The following is a 23,375-nucleotide window of genomic DNA, read 5'->3' as shown; positions in this document are numbered from 1 at the left end:
CCTGCCATCATACAATATATATATATATATATACATACCTTATAGCCAACCGCGGGCTGTGATTGTCCAGGTGCAATCCAAATTAGTATCATAGTTTGCAGGGTAGCCAGGAGTAGTGAAGGTTTTATTTGGAGCATAGAAAGCTCCACCACATTGAACTGTGCAGGAATGTCAAATGAATAAAGAAACATTAGCAGTTATGCAGGAAATTTAAAAAATATGTATAAAATAAAAGCATAACAAGTATTTTCATATCATCATATTTTCCTCCTAATCTATTCCTTTCCACTGTACATTCCCAATATACCCATTTCATTGTCTGTGTATTCTCAAATTCTTTTAAGGGTGCAGACCACAGAGCTACTAGTAGCAGCTACTTGTCGTAGCTACGAAAAAAGACAATGCTGATCTTTTACTGATAATTGTCTCTACGTGTGTTTTAGCAGAGGCAATTATTGTCTACGGCAGAGTAGCTTGAAAAGTTGCTGCTAATAGTAGCTCAGTGTGTCTTAACCCTTAGAATCACTAAAGCTGAGTTTGTTTTCTTTTAAAATAGAACACACATACCTGAGCCGTATGTTGCTTTGAAGCCGGTGCAGTAACTACTCCATCACTGACAAACTCAACCAGCATCTGGTTAGTGGAGGCAATCTGTATAGGGATCAGTCCTGTACCACATGCCCTGTCCACTAACACAGGGGACGTCTTACTGGGACCATCATAGATCTTAATGTAGTCAGAGACACAGCCTGGATGACTGGATATCAAAGGCTTGGAATTGCAGGGTCACCTACAGATAAACAGAGTGCCAAAGACTAACATAAAAAAGAAAGAAAACATACTATATATATTTAATTTTTGGGTAGTTATTATATCACCCCTGAGATAAAAGAAACAAAAAAAAAGTAGTGCCATAAAATGCTTAACTATATGAATAATATTCAATAGACATTTTCTGCAATCCTTCATGGGGCTGTATTTGTTTTGCGAGACTGAGAGAAGCTTTATGATTGGTTGGTAGGAATGAACCCTGTGATCTGATTATAACCAATACTGTAATAGCGTCTAGAACATTAAATGTTCATAATAAAAGAAATATGAATTAAGTACCTGTTCCCTTCATATCACAAGTGTCCCTAGAGTTTTCTAAACTTCTACTGTTTGACCATTTTATGTATATCAACATTTGTCTAAAGATTTATTTGAATAGTTTATTTCTAAATAACACCAACACTCCCTGGCCTTTCCAACAATATCCTGCCTAGTAACACAGTGCTCGCTGAGGGATCGGCACCCTCCAACACAAACTGGAAACACATAAACACTGGCACAGCAAGGCAATTACAAGAGGTAATTTCAAAAAAAGTGCTTCTTTGATTAGCACCAAGGGATGAGTTGTTCCCTTTAGTGCTCTAGAACTTGGGCCATGGAAACAGGAAAATACCCATAAAGTTACTTGTGCATTAACAGTTAAAACCATTCCGGCATTACCGTACCTGCCCAGATGGAGTTCTAATCAGCCAAACACAGTTGGCATTATTAGGGTATGCAGAGGGGTAGTTGGCTGAGATCATTGTCCCATTGGTGTAGAAAGCAAATACTGCATACATCTGAAAGGTAACAGGGAAACATTATAATTTGGTATGTTTACATTCCTAATACTGTAAGTAGGCTTTCTGTCTAACCCCTCTATCACTAGCAAAGTCTATAGAATCTCAAGTTTGAGCCCTTGTGTATTTAAGACGTCTAGAATGGAAGGTCTCTTTTCTGTTGAGCCATATTTCTAAACTCATAAACATTCTTTTTTCCCCCAAAATATTTTAAAATAATAATAATGAAGTTCTAATCATAGGAGACTTACCACATTGATACAGCCTGTTAATTTTGAGACATCCAGAATACTCAGCCCATCCCTTTGCCCAATGGGAACAGTTGGGTCAGGCTTGGGGACAATGTGAGGTTTCCATTCTTACTGAATGCATCCTGAGATACAATAAGAAGAATTTTCATGATAAACATATTGATTTGCTCACTTTTAAAGGTCACACGAAACAGTAATATGTTGCTCTCTTATAAGTCTGTGATTGTGTCGTTTATATTAAGGTCAGCAGTCAATATTATCAGTATTAGCCCTCAAGATGGTGGATCTATTTGCAACTTTACTTGCTTACTAAGGCACTAATTACATGTTGGTAACAAGCACAGTTAATGAGATTACTATATGTTGCATTGTGCCTTACCCTGATAGTGCATCACTGAGGAATAGTCATATTCAAGCCCCAGGTTATTGGAGTCAGCCTTGTTAAAGTTGCCTTCATGCCTGGGAACAAGGGATTGACAATAAGTATCATTTAGTGTTAACAGGACTAGGAATCATTTGTGCAATATTATCCTATTCCCATATCCTACCCTCCGGCGATGTGCATATTCTGCAAAAGAGATCTACAGATAAAAGTACAGCCAGTATATTGGAAATATTCTAATACTAATAGACTAATACTATGATTAATATAATGTTAGCGTTATGGTGATGCTCCGCCTAGGACCATATCCTATTACAAAGCTATTTCATGTGGTTTCTGCCCTTAAAATTAGTCACTTCCAATGTACTTTTTAGGATCACCACAACAGTGACCCATAAGGCTTGGGATTTCTAGCGCTGGGACATATCAATAAGCATTGATTTCTAATAGAAATACACCTGATATATAAACACACACTCTTGGCATCTGATAAACCTGACCTACCTGACCTATGATCTGATAAACCTGACCTTGTATGTACATGGTACATTATTCAGAAGTACACCCCTTAACCAATGGGAAGTAGTCCCATGGCAATTTATAATTTGTACTGATCTACATAGTACATTGAAGTGATTAAAACGTAAGCCTATCTATGCAATTAACTTATCATTGTAGCTCCCATAGTGAAGAGGAGCTGGTGGAGAACTCTAGTGTCCAAATTGTACCCAGTATTGCACTAGGGAAAATATTTGCACTTTCTCTACACATTTTACAGATATTGCTGTAAAAAGTATGATTTGTGCATATTACCTGGTATGATATTCTCAGTATGTATAGTGACATAGTCATCCCGGTCGCTCCGGCTCTGCTCATGGTAGAAGCCCAGGGCATGGTTCAGTTTCATGCTGGATGATCCCCTGTATATGCAGCCATATGAATCCAGCTGCACAGTTTGGTCTCCTCCAACTTTTCCAAGAAAGGATGCACAGCTACAAAAATAATTAATTGCTGAGTTTCTTTTTAGACATTCATAAGACACTGCTGAAACTGACAATATGTCGGTTACTAATATATCTGTTTCTATTAGTTCCTATTTTTAGAAGTGTATTATCAATGGGTGAACGTTAGATTTCACTCTTTGATAAATAAGCTTTTAAAAATCCCATAGGAATGAATGGGGTAAGTACATTTTTTTTTGGCAAACTCTAATCTCACATTTTGATAAATCTGTCCCTCAAAATCTAATAAGTGTCACATTAGATTAGTATAAGTAACAGGGGCTTATAGGGATTGTAAACTCAAGAATAAAATGTTGCCTGTGACTGACGCACCGGGAAAGAAGAAGAATCATAGAAGCATGCAAGGCATTGTGGGAAATGAGAAATTGACTCAGCCAAGATCCAGCTGCTTTCAATAGCAATTACATGTATAACTAATTTTAAAAACTTGTAAATTGGTAAATTGTAGAATAACATTTTCTTTTATTATGCAAAGTGTACTTTTTCGGTTTTAAATTTGGTAAAACAATTCTCTGAAGTACTACGAGTCAGTAGTAATATAGATAATGATCAATACATAATTATAAATAATACTAATAACAATATTTACATTCAGATACAAGTTTTGATTGGCATTTTTCTTACATGGCTAATATATATATAAGACATACAGAATTGCATGATATTAGTAGATAGAAGAGGGTAATAGGATTTGGATAGATAGATAATGACTGCATGTTCTGTTGTTACTTAGATGTTACAAACCTACCCATTGTCAGACACAATGCTGAGAAAATCTGTTTCATTTGCCCTGGGTACAAATCTCACACAGGTTAAGCTTTCATACTCCTGCAGTGCGACTTAAACAAAGCCAACTGATCGGCACCTGAATTGAACACAAATAACATTGCCATAAGACCACATAAGATATTGCTGGATAAATATATTGCTTGAATGGTGCCAGACTTACTGTAGTTGGAGGAGAAGTTGTAAGGTACAATGACAGTTCCATCTGTAGATTTAGGCCAAAGACATTCGGTGCAATTCATGGCACTACGACCTTTAGGTCTGAGAATGTCCCTTGATAAGTGGGAACCCTAATTCCTGTATCCAACATGAAAAAGAAAGGCATTTAGTACATATGTTATTATTTATATATTTAACATATTAACTCAGATGCAACTCGTGAGAGTAAATTGATGAAAACAATTTCATTTCCAATGTTTTAGAGTAAGGTGGTGGAATACTAGTTAGCACAGCCATTTGATTTACATGATGAGCCATGATGATTTACATTACAGAGCATTAAACAGGGCATATTGTGTACTGAGTCACATGAGATGGGGGTTATAACTTACATGGGGAAATAAAATAAAAAGTGTAACATTTGCCCTGGTGCAGTTACCCATAGCAACCAATCTCCTGTTTGATTTAAATGTATGTGCAGAAAAAGCCCCTTTTGCAACTGTATGGTAAGTAGTTGTATGAAATGTGTATGTTTTATGTCTACTCTTTAGATTGAACAGGATTCTGTTGGCCAGTAATACATTTTGATAATAACGTCAAACATTTTGAAAGATGTATATAGTGTTAGATGTATATTAGTGTTGGATTTCATGGAAAACTCTGTTTCTCACTAATAAACATTTTCCCTAACACAGCAAGGTTGGTTTTTCAGTTTCGACTCAAGTTTTCATGGGATTAGATATAAATCTGTGCAATTTATGAAAAAATAGAATCAGTAAAACAGATCAGTTATTTTGCACAAAAAGCTCAATTGCAAATGAAAATGTATTGTTCCATATTGTTCTAATCACCTCCCAGTAACTACTACAGAAGCTCAGAAGGTTTTACTGGTCTTTGTTTCTTTTTTTATTTAATTATCAAGATTTTTTCTACTGGAAAATATTCAATATTATCTTTTTTGCTGCAATTCTCTCATAGAAAATCTGATATAAAATTGTGTATAATTTGTCAATTACAGAACATTTGCAATAACATAAAATTCCATAGGTTATACTTTAGCATAATAATATTGTTACCTCGTTTTTTACTTTAGATATCTGAGTAAAGACATCCACAGAGCCAGATTTTTTTCCTAGAAAAACCAGAAATATATATGAATATAAAACTATAATATTAAATGAAGAGATTTTTACTGATGAATAATAGCATATTGAATAGCTGTGCACTATATGAAACAATTCAGCGTGGCATAATAAAGGTATATAAATATAAATCTGGGCTACAATAGAAAAATCATACATTTGGCAATTAGATAATTTATTCCACTTTTGTTTTCTTATAACGCAAACCATAGTTCCCAACATTACTGATTTAAAAAATTAGGACACAAATTTAGGTCACAAGCCCAATAAACCCAGGCCGTGCCTAAATACATACAGCCAATCTCCAAATCAAATCACACCGGCCTTCTTTCAGGTAAGTTCAAATATTGGGGGCTGTTGAGACTATTGTGTCTAAATAGGTAACTGTTGGGGCCTGTAATTATACATCCCTATAAGTGTTTCGCATGAAAACATAATGGGGAGTGGCCAAATAGAATTCTATATCATAAAAACATTGCATAGAAAATTCTCAACCCCTATCATGTCATTCACTGTTCACTCCCCCACCTTCCATTAAGGAAAGCTTGTTCTGTATGACCTAGATTCATTTCTTCATGATGATTCAAGTCATAATGTATCAGTCTAGGGGCACCAAAGGAACAGTGATTGACCCTATAAGACTTTCTGAATTGCCTTTAGTTTTAAAGAAACCTTATACTTTTTATTAAGTAATAGCTTATCAAGGTTATAGCAATTAGCAGGTAACTCAGTAAAAAAGTCCCAGAAAATTATATATATATTTGTTCAACTTTTATGACTTCTATGCAAAGCAGCTGTACATATATTACAGAGATATAGATTTCATTACTTTCTTACTAGGACTGGCATCTCCATTCCCCTAACAGTTCCTTCGGTAGCAAGTGCATCCTTTTCTGCTGGAGACACATTTTGTTTACAGATGTTACATTGTAGAATTATAAAATGGCACTTATGAAAAACCTGTTGTAAAAAGGACCCATCTTCTTGGTATCATTAAATATGACAAACTTTATCCAGTTATTTGGAATAAATACCCAGGAAAACAAAGTCATATTGAAAAAAATACATTTCATTACAAAAACAAATGATAGAAAATGTAAAATAAATCTGCTTTAAATTAGTAATTGTGTAAATAAAAGAGTAGGCCATTACTGTGCGTCAGAATAGACAGCTCTGCTTAGTTTACTATAATTGTTCTCATACCTGACTTTCCCAGAGCTTCGAAAGATCCAAGTTGGTCAGTGAGTCTTTCTGTTCAAATCAAGAAAAATAGTTAATTTGCCTATTTGTGTCTGTAAGTTACCCTCTTGTTAGATTGTAAGCTCTACGGGGCAGGGACCTCCATCCTCTTGTGTCTCTGACTCTTAACTTATTGCAACTGTACCTAGTATTTATCTGTATTTATTGTTATACTTTGTATTTATCTATTATTTTTTAATAACCCCTGTTTGTATTAATGTATTCTACTGTACAGCACTGCGTACATAAGTAGCGCTTTATAAATAAAGACATACATACAAATATACCTCCCCAAGTGGGAGGGGGGTAAAAGCTGTCTTCTAAGTATTGAACAATTTGATAAAAAATTCTTACCAAGCATTTCTTGATATGGGAAAATGATCTACAAGAGACAAGAATTTATATTTTTGATAGAATAGAATTGAATTTGAGTTGTATCACTAGCTTGTGTGGCTAAAACTTGTTGTAGGGCTAAAAGCAGTTTATTCTATAGCCCATTCATTCCATTGTCAGTGACCCTGCTCTCACTGAAGTATTATTACACTCAAAATAATGCAAATACACAATCAATAAACACATAGCACATTATTTATAGATCAAGAGCATTTTCTGTTAAGCAATTAGTCTGTTGTGCGAGCCTTAAAGTGTACCTTGGTTAAGTCACTGACTCACCTGTGCTGGGTAAGTCCAAGCAGATCCCATGATACAGGCTAGTAGAATGATGGATTTTGTATGAACCATCTTCATGTTGAAAGCTGTCTCCTTCACAGTCTTCTTGTCTCAGGTATTCTCTGCCAGGTCAGATTCAGAAGCGCCTTATATACACGACTTTGTCCAATCAGGAGAAGCAGAAAAATAATTGACCCAAAGTCTTGTCACGGCTGTTTTAGGGGTATAATCAAAACAGTGGTGTAGGGAACGCAGCTAATGACGGTCTAAAAATAAACCATAAACTACCATACTTAATGCATTAACAATGGACATGGCAGTCATCATTTTAAATTCTTAAATTTCTTCCAAAATAGACATTTGGAATCCCACAACTAATGCTGATGAGTTATTGACATATACTGATTTACAGTGCAAAAATCTCTAGGCTACGGTTTAAAGTTTAAAAAAAATGACTCAAGGTAAAGTAATATGGTCTATGCGGTTCAGTGTAGTGAAGAGCGCTCTCATATTTATATAGGGAACGGTGCAGAGGAACCAGGTGCCAATAACCATCCAAGGGAAGAGGTAGATTTGGTTAAAATATATAATTCCCCAAAACCCAAAAATGGTATAAATAACGTAATTGCAATCTGGTGGAACTATGCATCTTATTTAGTCATATGAATAGTATACAGGTATGGGACCCGTTATCCAAAATGCTGTTTCATTATTAAGAGAGAAAAGGGAATCATTTAACCATTAAATAAACCCAATAGGGATGTTCTGCCCCAATAAGGGGTAATTATATCTTAGTTGGGATCAAGTACAGGTACTGTTTTATTATTACAGAGAAAAGGGAATCATTTAACCATGAAATAAACCAATAGGACTGTTCTGCCCCAATAAGGGGTAATATTCTTAGTTGGGATCAAGTACAGGTACTTTTTTATATTACAGAGAAAGGGGAATAATTTAAACACGAAATAAACCCAATAGGGCTGTTCTGCCCCAATAAGGGGTAATTATATCTTAGTTGGGATCAAGTACAGGTACTGTTTTATTATTACAGAGAAAAAGGAAATCATTTTTAAATGTGAATTATTTGATTACAATGGGGTCTATGGGAGATGGCCTTTCCGTAATTGAACTTTCTGGATAATGGGTTTCTGGATAAGGGGTCTGATACCTGTACTAGGGAAAAGGGGCTATTTAAAAAAAAATTAAATTGTTTATGAGACTTTTCTACGTGGGGACACAATTGCTCTGTACAATGTGACCTTAACACCGATTAATTCGAGATCTCTGAGGTTTATAGTTACAGGCAAAATAACCATGGGACAGGAAATGTTTACATTTTCTGGGCACAACGTTGATATGAGTGATAATAAATTATATGGCTCGGTTATATTATTTATTTACCCTTTAGTGACATACCCAAGAGCGCCATTACCCTGAGCATTTCATCCATTTAAGACCTATTCACTAGTATTGTCAGTTAGAAGCCTGATCTTAGTTTAAAATAAAAACGCATAGTTGCACCTCTGAGTAAATTAAATGAAAATAGCCTGATAGTTTTAGATGTTATGATTTAAGAATTGCCGCATCAGTATTACTAACTTGACTACTATAATATTTGGTGCGTATGTCCAATTTTGTATTTGTCTCAGTTAATCCCTGTGCAAAATCCATGTTCCTGCAGCCGTGGAGGTGCCTGTAAGCACGCGCAGGGTGTATTTGTGCCTTTATAGTAACTCTTAACCGCTTAAGGGTCAATGCAAATCAGTGCAAACCTTTCCACTTTTCATTCGCAATCAAATGGGCAGTGACAGGCTTTATATCCCAAACTAAAACATATCAAGTTTGTAATTTTCAAACAGTACATTTAGCTTTAAGCCCTTCATTCTCCTGCACCTCGCTACATCTTTGCTCTTGTGTCTCTATTACGTTCCTGGCAGCCTCCCCCACTTTTCTCAAAACGACCACTTGGTTGCACCCCCACTACTATTGCTGTTTCCACTGTAAACGTTTTTCATTTCCTGCCTTTGGTACGCCCTCCTGAATTCCTACAGAGCAAATCCTCCCTCAGTCTCTTGAAAACTAAACTAAAGGCCACCTTCCTACTTGGGGCACTCGCACAGCCCCTGCACTGGGAACTGGCATTACATTGCAGTGTCACCCACTGTCACCTACAGCACTTAGTATCCTCCTCTTTGTGTCTGTAAATTACCCACCCACTTAGATTGTAAGCTCTATGGGGCAGGAACCTCCATCCTCTTGTCTATTTTACACTCAGGGGCACATTTACTTAAATTCATTTTTCTGGTCTCAAAAGCCGTATGAACTCGAGATGGTATAAATTTGATTTTAACTCGATCATTGCTGTATTTATAAAATGTCACATAATGCTTAAATCGTTTGTACGAAAATTTTGAGTTACATTCAGTTGAATTTTATTATTGCCTACCACGAAGGCAGTAACTTGAAATGTTTCCCCATAAGTCCTAGAGCCTAATAATTCTGTAACCTTAAAAGTATTTTTATTAAGTGCATCGAATGCCAGTGTTACTACTGAGCACAAAGCTAAAATTTAAGGAAATATAACCCAGCTACAGGTTCTTAAATTGTGCAGTTTCTATGGACAGAAAGACAATTTCCACTGACAATACAGGCTGCTGACTTCGATATTCATCTCACCATTGTCTATATCTTTCCTATCCAGTTGACCTCTGAAGCCTGTAGGTTCCCTATCAGAACTGCAGCAGAAAAGTTCCGGGGCCCCAAAAGGGCGTCGGTGAAGACCAGTGCTGACAGGGGTTCTCTTGCTTCATGGGAGAGGTCTACCTTCAGCTGTCTCCTTAACATTCCACATAGACAGTCCTTTTAACGTAGGAGAGTAGAAGAAATTGTTTCCTTTGCACAATTAGATTGTAATGATCCCATCTGTTTTGGAAAATGATGACAGACTGAAATAAGAGAAAGATGACCCCAAGACCAGTCGCTTGCGAGCAACTTGTTGATAACCGCCCCCTTGTGGTGTTGCTTAGTTATGAGTGAATCTGTCCCGTTTTGCTTTGCTGAAAAATTTGGGAAATCACAGAAAAATACTCACAACGGCAGAAAATTTGTGAAATGTGGATGCTCTCAACTTTTTTGTGACACGTCCTTATTTTGATACACTGACGGATTTTTTCAGCAAATTTTCGCTGAAGTTTTGCGACACAATTTGCCAGTGCCTAAATGCGGAAATTTGCTGGGAATCCTTGCCTGGTGAAAAAATTTGCCCATCATTAGTGCTGCACCCAGAGGCCTCAAAGTAGATGCACATTTATTTTTATTTCTGCCTTGAAGGCAAGTTTTGGAAAAACAGTTCTACTCGGGCATGCTAGCAGTCTATATGGGGCTTCCAAATAGCCAATTACAGTCCTAATTATAATTGGCTGAGAACTTTAGTCCCCCAAAGAACTTTTTTTATGCTTGTGCTGCTCATCAACATTTAACATCTGAGTGTGGCTCTCAATTACAACATTTTGGGAGATCACTGCCCTAGGACCTAAGACTAGAAAGTATATAGAAGGAAAGTTAAAAATCACTGACTAACATTTTGGCACCCCCTCAGTGATTTTTAGAGTAATTATTAAGTTTAACACAAGAAGGCAAACATTTGGAATGTCTTTCAGGAGCCTAATATATTTCATTAGATGCATCGAATGCCAGTGTCACCATTGGCCGTACAGTTCTAAACTAGCCAAAATGGCAGCTTGAGTATTATTCCATTACAGGCCAGTAAAAATAAAGAGCAGCAGCAGAAAATAAGGCAGAGAAGATGTAAAAGAAGAACAGATCAGTGGTTAGCACTGCTGCCTTACAGAGGGTCTTAGGTCCAATTCCAGCCATGGTACTGGAATGGGCGTTTGTATATTTTCCCTGCGCTTTCATAGATATTTGGGGGGGGCTCCAGTTTTAAAAACAGATTGGCAGTGTAATTGGCTCTGGTAACACTGACCATAGAGAGTGTAAATGTGACAGGGATCTTACAGTATAAGCTCCACTAGGGCAGGGAATGGTGTATCATCACTATAAAGTGCTGCTTAACATGTCAGCACTATATAACTAAGAATAACTAAATCATCCCTGAGACTTGGTTTCCTTGGAACAGTATCTTTGTGTATATTCTTTGCTTTTTGCTATTTTACCAACAATCTGTATTGTTTACACTTAAACAAATATCACCAGAGCCATATATTTTTCCACCATATGGGGTTTACCTTGACGTGGTATGGTGGCTTGGCAATTTTATGATCATAAAATCTCTTTTTTAGCCTCTCTTTTGTATATTTTTGTTTACTTTTAATTTAAGTATATTGAGTTAATGGGGTTTCCCTTAATGTGGTATGGAGGCTTGGCAATTTTATGATCATAAACTTGTAACTAAAAACCCCTGTATAAAGCTATTAAAAAGGCTAAAAGCATTGTTAGTTTATATATAAAATGGTTCATATAGTATCCTGTCTAAATGAAATCATTATACAGCATCATATACAACAGTGCTGTCCAACTTCTACGGTGCCGAGGGCCGGAATTTCTCTAGCATACATGGTGGAGGGCCGCTAATGGAAGCCAGTTTTGACCACTCCCCTTTTTGAAACCACACCCACTTCAAACCACACCTATTTTATCACAATGGTGGTAGCACAGCAAAATCCCATATGCTTGGTCCTTACTGTGGGGCTATCAACCATCATTCATATGTGAAAGAATTATGTCATATTAAGATATACCCTTAAATTCCATATGCCTCCTCCTCCCCTGTGGATAGCAGAGCAACCCCCAGTACATAATTACACACCTTAGGGACCATTTAATGGCTATTTCCAACTGCTAACAAACTCCCACAACAAACCCCCTGCCAGGTTCACCTCCCACAAGCAGCATAGGGCAAGCAGAGTATGGCACACACAGGCAGCACTCTGCCTGTCCTAAGCTGTCTGTGCGTGCCATACTCTGCGTGTCCTACCCTGCCTGTGTGTGCCATACTCTGCCTTCCCTATGCTGCCTCTGTGTGCCATACTCTGCCTGCCCTACCCTGCCTGTGAGTGCCATACTCTGCCTGCCCTACCCTTCCTGTGTGTGCCATACCCTACCTGACCTATGCTGCCTGTGTGTGCCATACTCTACCTGCCCTATGCTGGCTGTATGTGCCATACTCTGCCTACAGTACCTATGTCTGAGGTGTGAAGAAGTGAACAATGGGAGTGATTACAGTCTGAGCCTGAGGTGTGAACACTGCAGGGGGTGAACAATGCAGGTATTAAAAGGTGTGAAAAACACAGGGGATTACATATTTAAACAATACAGAGGGATTACAGCCTGAATCTGAGGTGAGAACCATGCAGGGGGCCAGTTAATCTCAGTACTGATACCATTTAATGCTTACTCAAAGGTAAGCCATCAAAGCAGCCAGACAGGTGGGGGCCACACAGAGGGGGGTCGCGGGCCGCATGCGGCCCGCGGGCCGCCAGTTGGACAGCACTGATATACAACAATAGCGCTCATCAACCTGATAGACATTTCTCTCAGGGAAGAATAATTGCTATATGTCTATTGCTTCTCTTTGATGTCATTAGAAAGTGCTTGGCTTATTGCTCATAGGAGCACCAACTGCCTGAAAAACACTTTTTAAACAGCTACCTGGCAACCAATTACAACCAACCAAATAGAAGATGCCAAAGGCAGTAGTCAAGGGTCAAGAAAAATAGAATATTTCAGCTAAAGGTAGCCTCAATACAAAACACAACATTGCAACACCTGGATATTTGACCCACCTGAGAACTCTTGTAATCTACCTTTATAAGCACCCCTTGGCTAACTGTACCTTGGCACCCAAAACTATGCTACTCACATTGTCTATCAACTTCTTAGATTATAGCTGTTAAATTGTTCTTGATATATTCAGATTGAAACTTACGGTCTTATTTATGTTTTGTATAATAAATAAAGTAGAAGCATTTTCCCAAGCGGTTTTGCAATTATGGGGTCTTTCCGTAATTTGGATCTCAATACCTTAAGTCTACTAAAAAATCAATAAAACATTAATTAAACCCAATAGAAATGTTTTGCATCCAATAAGGATTATATATACAACTAAATAAACTGTGATTAATTACAAGGTACTGTTTCATTACTACAGAGAAAAAGGAAATCCATTATTTTAAGGGCCGGGAAACTTTAACACATGCAATATAATTTAATTCAGAGTATAAATGATGCACATTTTGTTATGTGTAAGAGCTGTATTTTTTGTTTTGAATGGAACTATCAAATTATTTTTGATATTTTTGTAAACAATGCCCCTAAAAGTGCATTTAATGGGCATTATATGGTCTGCAGAGGGAGTGATAAAGAAAAAAATTTAGAGCTGATACTGCCCATAAAAGGGGTGTCGTACTGATCCAGTGTAGTGTGGGAACTTAAATGTTTGAAGATGGAGCCCAGAGGCAGGATTTATTGGATTTATATAAATGGTCACTCTTATTTATTAATAAAGTGTATTGAAAAGAGGAAAGTTGTCTGTTGTGCATCCCACAAGTTTAACATAAGCTATATGCTGTGTCAGTAACAGTCTTGATACCTGAATATAGGTGTAATGCTGAAACTTCCATATAGCAGAGCAGTTCCAGCTCCCCTCTATGGAAAGGAGGCATTGTCTGAGAAATTATTTCTGTGTAAATGCCCAGTTTGTGCTTTAAAGTATGCATACAATAGAATTACAATGTCCAATTTTTAATTAAACCAAATACTAAATAAAAGATGCAATGTACATTGATTAATTGTGAAATGGTTCAAAATCAGAAAGGAGAACGTTCTACTATCTGAAAAGTGAGATGCACAAGCAGCACCCTACTCACCCAATGGGCCGAACATTAAAGTCACTATTGTTGCAAAATTTAGTTCTAATAAATATTAAAGTGTTTTTCCCAGTTTTACCATATGAACAATGTCACATTAAATAAACTTATGTTGGTTTCTTTAAAATAAAAGTATAGCAGAGAAGATTTCAGTGTATGATTTGTTATTCAGTATAATGTTAGAACTGCTCAAACCTATGCAAGGTGTTAAATCTGGCTTATGGGAAACATATATGTATATTGCCCATTAAATATTTTTTGTGTGTGTGTTTCACAGGCACAGGGGATTATTAAATGCATGGAAAGGTACAAGTGCAACAAACTGGGGGGCTATAAGTCATGTTTGTAGCAATTGGTGCCCTACACATGGAAATATTGCTACAGGTATCTTCTCTCCAGAGCAGAGTTTAATTAGTTATGTAGTGTAGCACCCCCGTGAGTGTTGGCTGGAAGTATGTTTGAGCGTGTGTGTTATTTAAGCTGTGTAGATACATGTAGGCCTCTGACTAAGGCAACTCCCAGGACCTTGGCGCCCACTTGAGGGTGCTTGCCAGATAGCTGAGGATCCACTTAGGAAGGGATAACCAGGAGGCTGGAGATTGCTGATAAACCAAACAAAACTTCTTTATTCACTCCAACAGCATTCAGTACTATTATAGGCAAACACAGGTATCGCTCACTGATATCAGCTGTTACCTTCTGGAGCACTAAAACATTATTTTGCCCAGTCCTGCACTTAAGGGCAAATGCCCATACCTGGTGCACTCTTACCTTCCAGTTTGTGCCTGTATGTTACCCAACCACTCAGATTGTAAGCTCTACGGGGCAGGGACCTCCTTCCTACTGTGTCTCATACCACATGGCACTTATATATATATATATACATATATGTATTTATTGTATTTATATATTATATCACTTGTCCTCCCTGTGTGTAATTTTGTATTCTGTAAGACTGTACAGCGCTGCGTACCCTTGTGGCGCTTTATAAATAAAGTTATACATACATACATACATACATACATACATATCCAAGCCAGTGGCTTACATCCTGTCAAATAATCTGCCCTCCTTAGGGATATTCTGTGTCCTGAGCTAACCACTGATTTTTCCTGAACTACGGATATTAATGCCGTGAGGTAACCTCTCTATTCTCCTCGTAGGGGCCTGGAGCTGCCCAACTAAATAACCTTTCTATCTTTTTACTCCTAGAGTGACTATAACAGATCTAAATAAACTAACTAAACTCCTATACGTACCTCGTAATTAGGTGAGGTCCCAGGAAGAAGACCTCATGAACCTGTCAGTCATCCCCTTTTATATGGGAGAACACCTCCACCTAGTGGGCATTCCTGAACTGCAGGGGATGCTCTCTTTTAAAGGAACAGTAACACTAAAAAATTAAAGAGCTTTAAAGTAATAAATATATAATGCACTGTTGCCCTGCACTGGTAAAACTGGTGTGTTTGCTACAGTAACACTAATATAATTTATATAATAAGCTGCTGTGTAGCCATGGGGGCAGCCATTCAAGCTGGAAAAAAGGAGAAAAGGCACAGGTTATATAGCAGATAACAGATAAGTTCTGTAGAATACAATAGTTTTTATCTGTTATCTGCTATGTGCCTGTGCCTTTTCTCCTTTGAATGGCTGCCCCCATGGCTACATAGCAGCTTATTTATATAAATTATAGTAGACTTTCTGAAGTAAACACACAACTTTTACCAGTGCAGGGCAGCAGCACATTATATTTTAGTTACTTTTATACACTTTCATTTTTTGGTGTTACTGTTCCTTTAACCTGGAAAGAATATTATTAGTAGTGTCCATATCTCCTTGACTGGCATGCCTCCCTAAAGGGGAACCTAAGCAAAGGGACTTAAATCTTAGGGTCCCTACAGTTAGTTTAGTTCAGTTTAAATATAGTTTAATTACCAGGTGTATCAAAGTGATAAACAAAATATTGTATTCCCATACATTACTGTATATGGTGTCAGACTCATATTGCATGGTACTGGAGTGCCCCAGCCTGTTGGCTTTGTTATCTTTATTTTAATCTATCTACATAAGGGTTAATCCAACTAAAGGCTGGGCTTGTTTCAGAGAATGGAGGAGGAACTTGTTTCCCCTTCCAGTTTTAAGTGTTACAGTGGCAGTTCGGCAATTGGCTAGACCTTTCAGGTTCCCCTTGTCTTTAATAAGGGAGTCACTAATTTCTTTTATCATTGGACCCCACAGCTGAAAAATGTGGTTGGTGCTGGAGAGCCTGAGATGGAGGTAGGCCTCAGTAGGAGGAGACAGTGTCAGGAACGATCTGCAATAGGCCACTCTAGGCGTGAGAGACAGGATCAGTATAGTTAGCAAAACAATGAGAGGCTCTAATGAGGAGACCAGGAGGGTCTGTAATGTCACCCCCCAGCATAGGCTCAGTGATAAAGAGATTTCTGGAGCAAGGCATCACTGTGAGCATCATTCTAAAGCTAAGGATTGTTCACCTATAGGTGGGTACTACCTCTGGGTGTTGCCAATACTATGACAGTGAGAATTTTCACAAGCAGTCAGAATTGTCTGAAGTATCTATAAAATAATTCATTGCACCATCTATGAAATACCACCAAGGGACTGTGTGAGATTTGTTTCAAGAACTACTAGCGCCCTAGTTATTGAGAGATCAGTTCTGTATCTGTAAATCATGGTGGTTAACTCTTCTCCACCAATACAGGCAGGGCTACACTGAAAGAGTCCCATGTAATTTTTTGCTCTACCAGGAGTTGCAGGAAGTTGCAGCTTGACAGGCCAAGTCTGAGGTTCATATAGAGTAACAGCACTGGCAAAATAACATCTCATACATCTGTTTAATCCCACATATCTTATATGGTATTATTTGCTCACCTACATTCCATAGCCAACAGTCAGGGGGCAGTATGAAGGATTAAATTAAATAAAACCATAATCTTTCTGCTGATACTTTTATCAACATTGCTTCAAAATGAACATCCCAGACACACAATAGTAATTGCAAGAAAGACCAGTCTATAGCAGAATCAGTGTTTGCTTGGAAGTCTACAAGTCTACAAATCTTTGCTCTAAGGAGCTATAATTATGAAGCAGTTCCACATTCATTTATATTGCATATAATGTTATGAAAAACTGTTGATATTTACTGTTACTCTCATCACAAACATAATTCAATGCCCTTTATTAACTGTATATCAGAATACAAATGGCCACACTCAGATATTTCCAAAAATCACATTTTATTTTGCCTGATTCTGATATTTTCAAACATAATTTTATCATTTCCAATGTTTCCAATAATAATTGTATTTAGAATCCTTATATTTCATTTAGTATAATGTGCACAAGATGCTGCAGAGGCCCATCGCTTTCCTTTGTTCTGAAACACGGAATTCCTTTGTTATCATTTTCTTTACTTCACTGTAGACAAAAAGTAGTACAAATTATGCCTTAAACATAAAGATTTATACATGTACAATTTTATCTTTTGTTATATTTTATCGCTGTAAAAGGCTGACTACTCCTTATATTAATGCATACCATAGTGCATTTAACCATCATGGAGTTATAACCAATCACAAATCATCAGAATACTCAACAAAAGTATATGTAGCACTAAACCCTCTATACTCATTTGAGTCGTCGCTGCGCATTGTGATCATCATGGAAAAACCCATAGGGCCACAGTATGGGCCCATGACAGCATTAAGGGTTGAATTGTAAATTTTGAGAGTCATATATACAGGAAGGTTCAACCTCAAATTGAAAATAATTTATGTGCAGTGAGCATGGGAGCATTTTTAGTAATGCAGGTGTCAGGGAGCTGTTGTATTGTTACCTGCCCATTGTCCTGCTGATTGGCTGCAGGGGAGAATGGGAGGGGGTGATATCACTCCAACTTGCAGCACAGCAGTAAAGAGCAGAGCACAAGTCACATGACTGAGGGCACCTAGGAAACTAAGAATACATCTAGCCTAATGTCAAATTTCAAAATGAAATGTTTTGCTCTTTTAAAAAAAGGGATTTCAATGCAGGATTCTGCTGAAGGATCTCTATAAAATGATGCATTTTGTAAAAAACTTGACAGAATCCTTTTCCATAGCCACAAAAATTGAAAAAAAAACAATATAAATTGCAAAATTGATTAGAAAAGCACCCTGAGCAATTTTACAGTTACAGTAGTTTTTTTAAGGTTTACTTAACTACCTTTACCAGTCAATAAACCTTACCAATCATTATTACATTCCCTTACCAGCAATTCACTTCTGCAGGGTACAATGATACAGCATATTCTTAAGGAATTTTAAAATGAACGTGTGTGTGTTTACATATCCATGATGGATCGATATCAGAATACTCACCAAATCTATAGGTAGCACTAAATCCTCTATTCACATTAGAACGATCACTGTGGAAGCGGATCATCATTGAATTTGCCGTTGACACAAATCCAGAGGAGAATTTGATAGAGCCGCAGTATGGAACCGGAGTTCGGGTTGTGTTATAAATAATCACATAGTCATACATGCAGTAGCGATTATTCTCAAGTTCAAAGTCGCTCATATTCAGAGATATCTGTTCAACAACGGCAAACACAGGCATATCAAAATGGTATCCATAGTGCCGTAACATTTCTGCTGATGTATATTCTCTGAAAAGGCACCAATCTCTTTAGATCTCAATTCAGATTTAAATGATCCCAACATAGAAATAGCTTTTGCAAATTTCTAAGCCCCATTAACATGTGTAACCCCTTTTTGGCTATATAAGTCAAAATGTCCAGCTAGTAGTAGGATGGACCTTCGCTAAGGGGGAGTTACTATATGGAGGGTTTTGTGTAACTACACCTCCTGCTGCCAAATGAAAGTGCAAAGTTGAAATAAATGAATTGATCGACGCCAGAAGCTCTTGCCAAACAACTTAATTTGTCCCAGACAAAAAATGTCAATGCAGGGTTAACAATACTCACACTCCTAGGAGCAGTACAAATGATGTTATTGTAGATCAAGCATAAGAGTATGGTGTCCACTGTTTATTCCAGCTCAGCAGAGTATTGGCAGGGTAAAGGCAGCCAACAGCAAGCAGGATAGGGAGTCCACCGGTTTATCCCACCTTGGATAAGTGTGGGCAGGGTAAGACTAACCTACGATCCCTGGCACAACTGTGTCCCTATACTAAGGCCATAAGCCTGTAGGAGGTGACTCCTTTACTCTCCTATTCTGGTTGGAGCCAAAAAGCTGCTCTTTCTAGCTAAGTGCTGACTGACTCACTTTCCTAGAAAGTGCTATGAAATGATATAACCTATGCTTTCTATAACTTGTACACAGGGTCCCTGCTTCCCGACTTCACTAAGGGTGATGGTCTCCCTCTGGGCCGGTGTGGATCCCAGGCTTCCTGGAGCACATTCACACAGATCAGAGATAGCAGGCCAAGAAGACACTTCCCAGACACTATATTAAAGTATGGTAGGGTGTGGTCTAGCCTTGGGCCAATAACAGGTACAGTATATGTTAATACCAAAATACATAAATCCTTTCCCAGTAACAAGGAGAAAATGAAAAGTAGGGATTAAAGCCATAGGGGCACATTGATGCTATGGGTCCCTACACTTGCATTGCATTCATTGTCACAAAATGATTGCTATTTTTCTGGGGCTTCATATTTCAGTAGGGTGAAGCAAAATGGAGTAGAAAAAAATCATCTGTACCATCTTTTTCTGCTTCCCTCTGTCAAGTATTTGTTAATATATCCCTGATCTTACATACACATCGGTTATCAGACAGAAAGCAACAGGCTAATGACAGGCATGGTAGATCCCTTGACAGTGGTTTCCCCCCCATGAAGAAACACAGTAACTGCTTGATACCACCCCTGCCACTGCTTCCTGCCATTTGGTTCAATGTTATCCTTTCCATGTGTGCAGTGACAGGCAAACGCAATAAAGGTGAATAGAAGGGGCAGCTTTGAACAGGCAGAATATCTTCCACATCTGCCAACAGCCTGAAGCCTTACCATCCTCACATAGTTGTCACTTAACCTTCTTGTTTCTCGTTCTTACTGCTTATGGTTATTGGAGATGTAAATTCTCAATATATCGTCCCATACAGGGTCACTGTCAGAAGGGGAGACATTGGACTCTAGTCATGGGCCAAGGGGGCCTGGACTACTTAAAATATGGCAGGGCATCTCCATAATAGCAGGGTTGGGTGGGGCATACTGCTGGATTGAGCTGATTATGCTCATGGCCAGTCAGGTATATGGGGCCCATGTACAGAAATGCTGCTCCTACAAGTTTGCTTGTACAGGTAACGGACCCCTTATCCGGAAATCCATTATCCAGAAAGTTCCGAATGACAGAAAGGCCATCTCCCATAGACTCCATTTTAATCAAATAATTCACATTTTTAAAAATAATTTCCTTTTTCTCTGTAATAATAAAACAGTACCTGTAGTTGATCCCAACTAAGGTATAACTAATCCTTATTGGAACCAAACCAATCCTATTTACTGTTTAAATCATTTTTTTAGTAGACTTAAGGTAGGAGATCCGAATTACGGAAAGACCCCTTATCTGGAATAACCCAGGTCCCGAGCATTCTGGATAATCGATCCTATAGCTGTAGTAATAACCTGCAATACCACAGTGTGCAATCACAGTGGCACCCTATCTCCAAGCCCACATGTACATAAGCAAACTCTTTTAGTTCATCTTCCTGAATAATTATCATGATCAATAAGTATATTTATACCATCATACAGGGTCGAACTGGGCCGCCGGGACACCGGGAAAAATCCCGGTGGGCCCTGGCCCTAGTGGGCCCCAGCGGCCCAGTCCGACCTTTGCCGGCGCTCCCCCTACTGACTGTTCCTCCCCGACGTGTTCAATTTATACGCGCTCGGGGAGGACGTCAGGCGGGGGCCCTGCGGGGGGGGGTTAGGGGGCCCCTGGGGGGGGTTAGGGGACGCGGCCGGGGCACCTGCAGGGCCCCTGGGGCAGGAGCCCCGGTGGGCCCTGCACCCCCCAGTCCGACCCTGCCATCATACATATATATATATATATATACATACCTTATAGCCAACCGGGGCTGTGATTGTCCAGGTGCAATCCAAATTAGTATCATAGTTTGCAGGGTAGCCAGGAGTAGTGAAGGTTTTATTTGGAGCATAGAAAGCTCCACCACATTGAACTGTGCAGGAATGTCAAATGAATAAAGAAACATTAGCAGTTATGCAGGAAATTTAAAAAATATGTATAAAAATAAAAGCATAACAAGTATTTTCATATCATCATATTTTCCTCCTAATCTATTTCCTTTCCACTGTACATTCCCAATATACCCATTTATTGTCTGTGTATTCTCAAATTCTTTTAAGGGTGCAGACACACAGAGCTACTAGTAGCAGCTACTTGTCGTAGCTACGAAAAAAGACAATGCTGATCTTTTACTGATAATTGTCTCTACGTGTGTTTTAGCAGAGGCAATTATTGTCTACGGCAGAGTAGCCTTGAAAAGTTGCTGCTAATAGTAGCTCAGTGTGTCTTAACCCTTAGAATCACTAAAGCTGAGTTTGTTTTCTTTTAAAATAGAACACACATACCTGAGCCGTATGTTGCTTTGAAGCCGGTGCCAGTAACTACTCCATCACTGACAAACTCAACCAGCATCTGGTTAGTGGAGGCAATCTGTATAGGGATCAGTCCTGTACCACATGCCCTGTCCACTAACACAGGGGACGTCTTACTGGGACCATCATAGATCTTAATGTAGTCAGAGACACAGCCTGGGGATGACTGGATATCAAAGGCTTGGAATTGCAGGGTCACCTACAGATAAACAGAGTGCCAAAGACTAACATAAAAAAGAAAGAAATACATACTATATATATTTAATTTTTGGGTAGTTATTATATCACCCCTGAAGATAAGAAACAAAAGAAAAAAGTAGTGCCATAAAATGCTTAACTATATGAATAATATTCAATAGACATTTTCTGCAATCCTTTCATGGGGCTGTATTTGTTTTGCGAGACTGAGAGAAGCTTTATGATTGGTTGGTAGGAAATAAGCCCTGTGATCTGATTATAACCAATACTGTAATAGCGTCTAGAACATTAAATGTTCATAATAAAAGAAATATGAATTAAGTACCTGTTCCCTCATATCACAAGTGTCCCTAGAGTTTTCTAAACTTCTACTGTTTGACCATTTTATGTATTATCAACATTTGTCTAAAGATTTATTTGAATAGTTTATTTCTAAATAACACCAACACTCCCTGGCCTTTCCAACAATATCCTGCCTAGTACACAGTGCTCGCTGAGGGATCGGCACCCTCCAACACAAACTGGAATACACATAAACACTGGCACAGCAAGGCAATTACAAGAGGGTAATTTTCAAAAAAAGTGCTTCTTTGATTAGCACCAAGGGATGAGTTGTTCCCTTTAGTGCTCTAGAACTTGGGCCATGGAAACAGGAAAATACCCATAAAGTTACTTGTGCATTAACAGTTAAACCATTCCGGCATTACCGTACCTGCCCAGATGGAGTTCTAATCAGCCAAACACAGTTGGCATTATTAGGGTATGCAGAGGGGTAGTTGGCTGAGATCATTGTCCCATTGGTGTTAGAAAGCAAATTACTGCACACATCTGAAAGGTAACAGGGAAACATTATAATTTGGTATGTTTACATTCCTAATACTGTAAGTAGGCTTTCTGTCTAACCCCTCTATCACTAGCAAAGTCTATAGAATCTCAAGTTTGAGCCCTTGTGTATTTAAGACGTCTAGAATGGAAGGTCTCTTTTCTGTTGAGCCATATTTCTAAACTCATAAACATTCTTTTTTCCCCCAAAATATTTTAAAATAATAATAATGAAGTTCTAATCATAGGAGACTTACCACATTGATACAGCCTGTTAATTTTGGAGACATCCAGAATACTCAGCCCATCCCTTTGCCCAATGGGAACAGTTGGGTCAGGCTTGGGGACAATGGTGAGGTTTCCATTCTTACTGAATGCATCACTGAGATACAATAAGAAGAATTTTCATGATAAACATATTGATTTGCTCACTTTTAAAGGTGACACGAAACAGTAATATGGTTGCTCTCTTATAAGTCTGTGATTGTGTCGTTTATATTAAGGTCAGCAGTCAATATTTATCAGTATTAGCCTCAAGATGGTGGATCTATTTGCAACTTTACT

General features: G+C 38.2%; 1 protein-coding gene, 1 long non-coding RNA gene and 1 pseudogene across 6 annotated transcripts in view; all 3 read right to left on the bottom strand.

The window, feature by feature from the left end:
- Nucleotides 1-39: 39 nt before the first annotated feature.
- On the bottom strand, nucleotides 40-4,528 carry LOC116406803 (annotated as a pseudogene).
- Nucleotides 4,529-6,188: 1,660 nt separating this feature from the next.
- Nucleotides 6,189-7,345, bottom strand: LOC116406595. Its single transcript, XR_004219598.1, has 3 exons — nucleotides 7,264-7,345; nucleotides 6,946-6,973; nucleotides 6,189-6,248 (listed from the first exon to the last, which is right to left on the bottom strand). It is a non-coding gene; the product is annotated as an uncharacterized LOC116406595 (long non-coding RNA).
- Nucleotides 7,346-17,385: 10,040 nt separating this feature from the next.
- Nucleotides 17,386-23,375, bottom strand: part of astl3a.3 (astacin-like metallo-endopeptidase 3 gene a.3) — a 56,575-nt gene continuing 50,585 nt past the window's right edge. For 3 of the 5 annotated variants that reach the window (XM_031890918.1, XM_031890916.1, XM_031890917.1), the window contains exon 14: nucleotides 17,388-17,585. In XM_031890918.1, coding sequence (XP_031746778.1) covers nucleotides 17,578-17,585 — 8 coding nt within the window. In that variant the 3' untranslated portion in view covers nucleotides 17,388-17,577. Of the gene's footprint in view, nucleotides 17,586-18,526; nucleotides 18,741-21,233; nucleotides 21,353-21,764; nucleotides 21,991-22,701; nucleotides 22,818-23,068; nucleotides 23,194-23,375 lie in introns of all 5 variants that reach the window. The other 2 variants (XM_031890914.1, XM_031890915.1) reach the window with 1 other exon arrangement.

This window comes from Xenopus tropicalis, chromosome 8, assembly GCF_000004195.4.
Source record: "Xenopus tropicalis strain Nigerian chromosome 8, UCB_Xtro_10.0, whole genome shotgun sequence".
NCBI classification, from domain to species: domain Eukaryota; kingdom Metazoa; phylum Chordata; class Amphibia; order Anura; family Pipidae; genus Xenopus; species Xenopus tropicalis.
The sequence above is the reverse complement of the archived record's forward strand: the minus strand, read 5'-3'. Positions and strand labels throughout refer to the sequence as shown.